This window comes from Helianthus annuus, chromosome 13 (genome assembly GCF_002127325.2).
Source record: "Helianthus annuus cultivar XRQ/B chromosome 13, HanXRQr2.0-SUNRISE, whole genome shotgun sequence".
Lineage (NCBI taxonomy): Eukaryota > Viridiplantae > Streptophyta > Magnoliopsida > Asterales > Asteraceae > Helianthus > Helianthus annuus.
This window is the reverse complement of record NC_035445.2, coordinates 114,874,418-114,882,350: the sequence shown is the minus strand read 5'-3', so window position 1 is coordinate 114,882,350 and position 7,933 is coordinate 114,874,418. Positions and strand designations below refer to the sequence as shown.

Below are 7,933 nucleotides of genomic sequence, written 5' to 3'. Positions count from 1 at the left end.
TATTCTCTCTTAGAGCATAATCAAAATCCAGCAATCCAAGTGTAAGCATGAGAGCATCCTTCCATGCAGCATAGTTATCACCGGTCAAAGGTGGAATCCCGCAATTGGGCGCTGATAGTGGAAATAAGATGAGCAAATTATGATACTAAGGAAGAAGTCCTAATGTGATCTAAGGGCACGTTAAACTAAGGCAAGCATAAATAATGACCATTTTACGTTATGAAGCTGTGATATTGTCTATTACTAACATCAAAATAATAGACTTAGTTAAAATTCTACTTAAACGAAGACAAAACAGCTTTGGCCAGAAGTGTAATCATTTAAGCATATGTGCAAAGTGGTTGTAACAAATCAGCTTTGGCCAGAAATTGAGACAATCACTTTAGTTATGCACTTGTTAAGTATGCCATCTATGAAGGAATTAAATCAGCTTTGGCCAGAAATTAAGACATTCATGTTTATGATGCACACTTAACATAGCTTTCGTAATACTTGAATGATAAGTAGACGTATCAAATCAGCTTTGGCCAGAAATTGATACATCAGAAGCTCATTCAAGTTAAGCCATCTTGGTTTTGCAAAACATTATCTGATTCCGATTAATTAACTAAAAAATTACAAAACCAATCATTTAATAGCAAACCACCCGTTAGCGCTAAATCTTAGTTCACATTAAACAACCTAAAATAATGAGGTTTTGAGTCAGGTCTCGACTGAGTTATGAGATCTCGAGTCAGTTATGAGGTCTCGAGTCGCAACCTTGTTGTCTCGAGTCGGAACCATGGTCTCGACTACTATATCTTATGAGATCTCGACTTATGATGAGGTCTCGAGTCGCAACCTTATGGTCTCGAGTCATGATCTTATGGTCTCGAGTTGTAAACTTTTGAGCCCTTATGATTTCGAGTCGAGACCTTATGGTCTCGAGTCGAGATCTATTGGTCTCGAGTTGTGAAGGTTTAAGGACCTGATGATTTCGAGTCGAGACCTTATGGTCTCGAGTCGTAATCTGATGGTCTCGAGCCCAATGTTGATAGCTGTTTATTGTGATAACATAACTGAAAATTCGAAATCTAAGGGATTATGAGATATTATTTCCTGTTTTAAGATGATCTAATTTTATCAAACTTTTTCGAAAATTATAATCTGTTTATCTTTTAACAGTTTTCGAAAAATCTTTAGAGGACAAAATCAGATCAAAACAGAAAAAACACTTAATAATCCGAATCATATTCCAAAACATAATAGAATTTTCAAATTTTCCTAGGAACATGATGAACCCTAGAAAAATAAAACATAAATTCTGGAACCCGAAACCTGAATTTTAATAGTTTTTCTAAATAGATTTCGGTTAAAACATAATCCAGTTAATTTCGAATGAACATATGATTAACCTTTTTCCGAAAACAGTGATCTCGAGTGGACATAACCGACTCGAAACCGGTTGTGAATTAAATGTGGCTTTCAAACTCCGTTTTCCAAGTTTCAATCCCAGAATTATGGATATGAAAACAGAACTGACTAATCAACATATGCTCTGATACCACATGTTGGTTCAGTTCTGTTCTAAACACAATGGAAAACATGAAAACATACCTGTCACCGCAGACAGTGTAGTGGAGAATCCAGTGAGAGAAGACGACATGGAGTTCGACATCTTTGTCAAGGTGATCTGGTTCCTCCTTAGGGTGCTGACTGATGATGGTGACTAAGAAAACCGAAAAGGGTATCGGCCGTAGGAGAAGGGAGGTCGAACTTAATGATGTTATGCTTATGGGGTATCTCTAATTGTGTAACTGTCTAACCCCTTAACCTCCACATAAGTCTCCTTATATAAGCACCCAGGAGGAAACCTAATTAGTTAATAAGGGTAATATGGTCCATCAACAATTACCAACTAATTATTTAATAGGTTGTTATATATTTTGATCTATATAATGTAAATGATTATAATGACTATAGATTAAATACTAATACATAATATATTTAATCTTACAAATTAGCTTAGTTAAAATTAGACGACGAATAAATTGTTTTTGAATAGCTTAAATAGAATATTTGTGAAAACTTGGTTACTTACTATTGTTTGAGGTTACCTCTAAACTAAATGGTAATAAAAAGGGAATATTAAGTGGAAAGTAATCTGAAGTCTGAACTACTGATCTCGCTAGGCCAGTTATTAGGCTATGCGTTATGGTGACCATCCTTTCTTGGAGGATGATCCGTCACGTAGGCGTTACATCATAGTCCCTTGGAGGATGTTCCTCCAAGGTAGATCAATGGAAATGGAGGATGGTCCTACCCCACCATATTAACTTTTTTTTTATTTATCTACTTTTAAAAAAAAAACATTAGATAAGTTAAAAAAAATAAATTCATTAATATTAAAAAACCAAACATTACATAACTTAAAAAAAAGATAAACTTAAAAAATAAAAATACTAAGAACTTAAAGAATATTAAAAAAACTAACATATTCTAAAAAAATATTAAAAACTACTAGTCTTCATCCGGCATATGGTCGTTAGGTTCGTTTTACGCATTGTTTCAAATGTACTCCACCAAGTCCGTTTGTAGGTTTTGATGTGTGTATTCGTTACGTAGAGAGAATCCGTTTAAATCTTGTTGTTCCAAACTAACTGGAACAAAATTCCCGTTAGACGCGTTTTCGTCGTACTCACATATCGCTCTACCTCCGTCTTCAATGATAATGTTATGAAGCAAGATACAAGCGTACATAATGTGTCGTAATCTCTTTGGTGTAGCAGAACGTGCTGGATGTTCAATGATATGCCATTTTTTTTGTAGAACCCCAAAACACCGTTCAAAATCTTTTCTCGCACCCTTTTGAAACTTCGCAAATTTCTTTCTTTTATCGTCTGTCGGGTGCGGAATAATTTTAACGATTGTAGAGTACGTTGGGTATATTCCATCTGCAAGGTAGTAACCCCGCCTGTATTCCACCCCCGAAACCGTAAAACTGGTGTTTGGACCTGTTCCCGCCACTACATCGTCAAATATCTGTGACTGGTAGATGATGTTAAGGTCATTAAGTGAACTAGGTAGACCAAAAAAAGCATGCCAGATCCAGAGATCCTGTGACGCAGCAACCTCTGGAATTATAGTGCGATGACCATGATCTCCCTGAGTATACTGATCTTGCCAAGCAGTAGGGCAGTTCTGCCACAGCCAATGCATGCAATCAATGCTCTTGAGAATTCCTGGAAAACCATGTCTTTGTTCCTGTGCTTGATATAATTTTTGAACGTCGTTTGCGTTTGGTTTTCGCAGGTATTTCTTGCTATATAATTTGACGATCCATTCACAAAACCTGTGCAAACATTCACGTGCGGTTCTTTCGGACATCCTTAAATACTCCTCCAACGCATCGGGTGCGTACCCATATGCCAGTTGGCGAATGGCCGACGTACATTTTTGTAAAGTAGTGAATCCCCTTTGGCCCCTAGCGTCGTATCGCAGTGTGAAAAACGGATCAGACTGGGCCAAGTCGTCTGTGATACGTAAAAAAAGTCGACGACTCATTTGGAACCGACGTCGAGATATCTCGTCCGTGTACACAGGTTCTGTGACAACTGGCAAAAATAATGGTAATTCCGTACAAGTTAAACATTTGATTTAACGTTAATTTCTCTCTTTACGATTTAATTATTGCATGATTAGGTCGTATAAGTTCTAGCAATCATAGGACATGGCTAAAAATGCTAAACAATATTAACACAATCGCCATGTTGCGAGAAAACCACAAGCTATGTCCTAATATGTTGGCAAAATGCTGAAAATACTATTCACCTGAGCACACTATTCATGCCAGCAAGTTCCGAAAACTGTCGAAACGAGCAACGAAGGGCACATACGCTCTTGGTAGATGGAATACGAATAAAAATCCCTAATTAGGGACGCTAAACATTTAAAACACCTTAACTTTCCGGTGAACGCTTACAATTGCACTTTGTCCGATCTGCGCCAAAATATAACCAAAATAAATTTTCCGCGACACGAGAATTTATTATTTTAAGGTTCGTAGGACTTGTTAATAATATATTACACCCTAAATAAGCTTGGGGATATCAATGGGACGTCCGAAATACAAGCTCCCAATGCTACGCCGCAACTTTCACACATTGCCCAAGTCCGAGCCGATAGGTGAATAAATTATATTCCTACCATCCAATTTCCTAAACTAAAAGGCTAGCGAACTAGTTAGCCATATTTTGGCGTCGCCAATGCCTTGAATAAACACTTTAGCGTTGATGGTAAATTAAAACCATAGCTCCCGGTATTATATAGCGTCTTTTATATTTCACCCTATATCGAACCGGTGAGCGAACTAGTGGTATTTTTACTATCCAAAACCAATACCCACTAAACTAGTGAACTAGTTAGAATTTATTTAAAACCCTAAACTACTCTTACTATCCTAATTATCCCAATTAAGCTAATTACCAAAATATCAAGTTAAGATATATATGACACATGTCCTATATAGTTTAAAAAAAAAACAAATCTTAACCACCTCCATACCCAAATCGGCCAAAGTAGGCCCACCCACTGACCCACACCCACACTCACAAACTTTGATTGGGTGTTGAAATTTGATAAATGAAAGTAAGGTTTGTAGATTTGAAGTATGGCATGAAAAATTGCACATTATAACATCACTTTCACCCAAAAAAAAAAAAAAAAGAAAAAAAAATCAAACCAAACACTCTCATTCCCTCCCTCAAACTCACGGGTCCATCAACACCTCTTCACTTCCTCACTTTCAATTCTTAAACACATAATTTCTAGTCTCTTTTAAACCATTTCAAGATCACCTAAGAAGCTTGCAAGCATGGAGGGTCTTTAAGGAACACTTGGAGCTCTTATTATTTCTTAATCTTCATCTTAAGCTTGTGCAAAATTGTAAGATCATTTTTTTTTATCATTTTTAAGCTTGTTATAATATGTAGATATACAAAGTACATGTTCATCATCTTGAACAAATCAAAACAAAAAAAAAATCAAAGATTAAAACCCTAACCCCACCATAAAAGTCTACTAAATATGGTGTATATTATGTGGATTATGTTGATTATGTGCTAGATGATGCTTTACATGTGTAGATCTTGTCAAAGTAGGTTATTTACATGGATAATCTTGCATGTTTAAGAACAAAAATAAAGATTTAAACATTTTTATGTTTAAACCTAAACAAGATCATCATTCTTATGAGCCATGAACTTTATTTACTACAACATGAAGATGATTTATTTCAAATACAACTTTTATTAAAGATTTAAAAACCATGATTTAAACTATAATAGTCTTGAAAAGTGTTGGGATTGAACCCTACCAGAGGAACAGATGATGAAAGCCAAAACCAGATCACAACAATGGATTCACAATAAGCAGCTGTTTACTCTAAGCTTTCCCCTTGATAGTGGCTCTAACATCTGATATGCTCAAAGTACTGCCTTTACCAACAACTGCTGACCTACAACTGCTGATCAAGTCAAAGACTGATTGAAGAACTAAAGCCCTGCTGCTCAATCTACTGCCTTGCTTCAAGCACTGCTGGTCATGACAAGTACTGATGGGTTCACAGCAGTGGAAGGATGCAACAGCGGTTTTAATTATCTTGTGTATTATAATGTAACATCAGTAGTTAGCAAAGCAGTAGTTGTTTAGATCAGTAGATAAAGTTTGTTAGTTTGTTAGATGTCACTTTCATGGTGACGTCAGCTGAGATGCCTCAGTGGTTTGGTTTGTCTATAAATGGAGCAGTACTATGTACTGTTACATTTGATCGTCTTGGGTGAGTTCTCTCCTCAATTCAATCCTTTCATCTTGTGCAACCTACCTTGGAGCATCAGGCTGAGGGGGAGTTTAGTATTGTAAACATGCTTGTAATCTTTTGATTTGTATTGCAATCATTCGACTTAATGTGAAGCAATTGTTTATCATACTATTCTCTTCTTTGAATTGTGTTTACAAAGTTTGTATTCATTTCCGCTGCACTTTACACTGTTTTATATACTCTGAATGTAAAAATTATACAAACAAACACAATCATGAGAGCCTCCGATCCTAACAATTGGTATCAGAGCTTGGATACTCAAATTCGATCTAACAATCAATTTGACATAACAGTTCAGCTCACAATTCATTGATATTAAGGTTGGTCGTATTTAGTTAAAAAACAGAGCAACGAGAAATCATGTTCAAAGTGACTATTCTAAAGCTCTGTAAAACAACCAAGATGTCATAAGATTCACAAATTTCAAACAATAAGCGATGTCATACACAAATCACCCATAGTTTTCAGATCGGAAGACATGTCTGGTAACTATGGTATGATAATCTTCAGTCAAAATTGATTTCAACTGTTGTTATGAAATTTGTGATGATTTCATCATATTTTGTACTAAAGTATGGACCTCAGATTAACGAAACCTATGTTCATATAAACATGAGTGTTTTTGCTAACCTAAAAGGGGGAAACCAAACTTTAGTTAATTGAATCTTATGTATTGAAAAACAGGTTGAGGTTTCTCTAAAAGGACCAAAATCAATTGTGTTAAGAATACATTAAGAAAATCAGCAGTCAAAATAATCTAGATCATGAGTAATGTGAAATTTTGGCATAAGCATGTGCAAAAATGTCCAAATCTCTCAAAACATTGCTGAAAATGGTTTTGGATTTAGTATTCTTTCATTAAAAACCTCCCATTAAGTATTTTACTACTTATGAATGGGAAGGGTAAAAAAAAGGGAAGAAGAAAAATTAAAAAAACTCAAAAGTGTGTTTATCTCAAAACTTTTGAAGTCAGAAGAAAAGAGTATAAACATAAAACACTTATGAGTCCAAAGTTGGGGAAACAATGGTCATCATGCAACTGTGTGCATTCATTAATTCAGGAAAAGTTCAGGTAAAATTAGTATCTTAGTGATTGAACTTAGAAGAGGATTTTGTAATCAATTAATAAGAAAATGATCCCAAACAGTGATCATAAAACTTGAAGATGATATGATTGTGAACTTACCTGAAAAGCTGTCAGATCCTTTTGATGTTAATTTCAAAACATCCTTTAACTATTTTTTAAGGTGTTTTTTTCAAATAAAACCGGATATATTATTTCATTTTTTAATAATATATTTTGTTCTTTTACTCATTTTTTATAGTAAAAGTTTTCTCACCGGTCAGGATGTAATTTCCTTATTTTTGTGTGAAGTTATTATCCCTAAAAATAGATCAAAAGGAAATGGTACATATGTCAAGGTCATATCAAACTCAAGTCTGTTTATCACAGATCAAAAATTGATTGCAAATAGATTCTTAAACTACTAAAGGCACTCATGTTCTAATTCAAATAATTAGACATAAAATGAGTGGCCTTAGTAAAGAAGCCTTCATCATCTGGGATACTGAACCGCTGTCAGGAATAATGAACATGTGGTAAACCTAGAACATAATCTCCTAGAAAAACTGCTGACTAATTAATCTTGATAATTTGCATCCAAAATGTAAATTGTTGAGTATAGCATTTTTGCAGAATAACAGATGTTGGACATAATATTGTGTTTACACATGACAAAATTAATCTCCACATCTGAACAACCAGATGCTCATATTAACTGTCAAAAGTTCAACCACTGCTGCACTAACAGTTGTTATGCTGATGGTCCTTCATCTTATTATCAACCACTGTTTTCCCTTAACTACTGTTGTGCTTCAATTATCTGTTTTCTAAAGTCTGTCCACTGCTGAAAGTCAACCCTTGCTCTATCATATTCCTTTGATAGGCACTGATGTTTAAAATCAGTGTTCTATCTAATGATATGCTATCCACTGATGTAGTAAGAAGCATCCACTGATAGTAAAAATCATCCACTGTTTCATTTTGTTACCGTTGTAACTACTAGTGGTTGATCC

The 7,933-nt window shown here is 35.0% G+C and overlaps 1 protein-coding gene across 1 annotated transcript; it reads right to left on the bottom strand.

Annotated features, from left to right (window-relative positions):
• Positions 1–2,547: 2,547 nt before the first annotated feature.
• Positions 2,548–3,543, bottom strand: LOC110901541 (protein ALP1-like). The gene has a single exon (XM_022148361.1). It carries the CDS (start codon positions 3,541–3,543, stop codon positions 2,548–2,550), a length of 996 nt encoding a protein of 331 aa, XP_022004053.1.
• Positions 3,544–7,933: the final 4,390 nt, after the last annotated feature.

Coding starts and splice junctions, on each gene's coding strand:
- LOC110901541 (XM_022148361.1), bottom strand. CDS start 3,543: ATGAGTCGTCGACTTTTTTTACGTATCACAGACGACTTGGCCCAGTCT.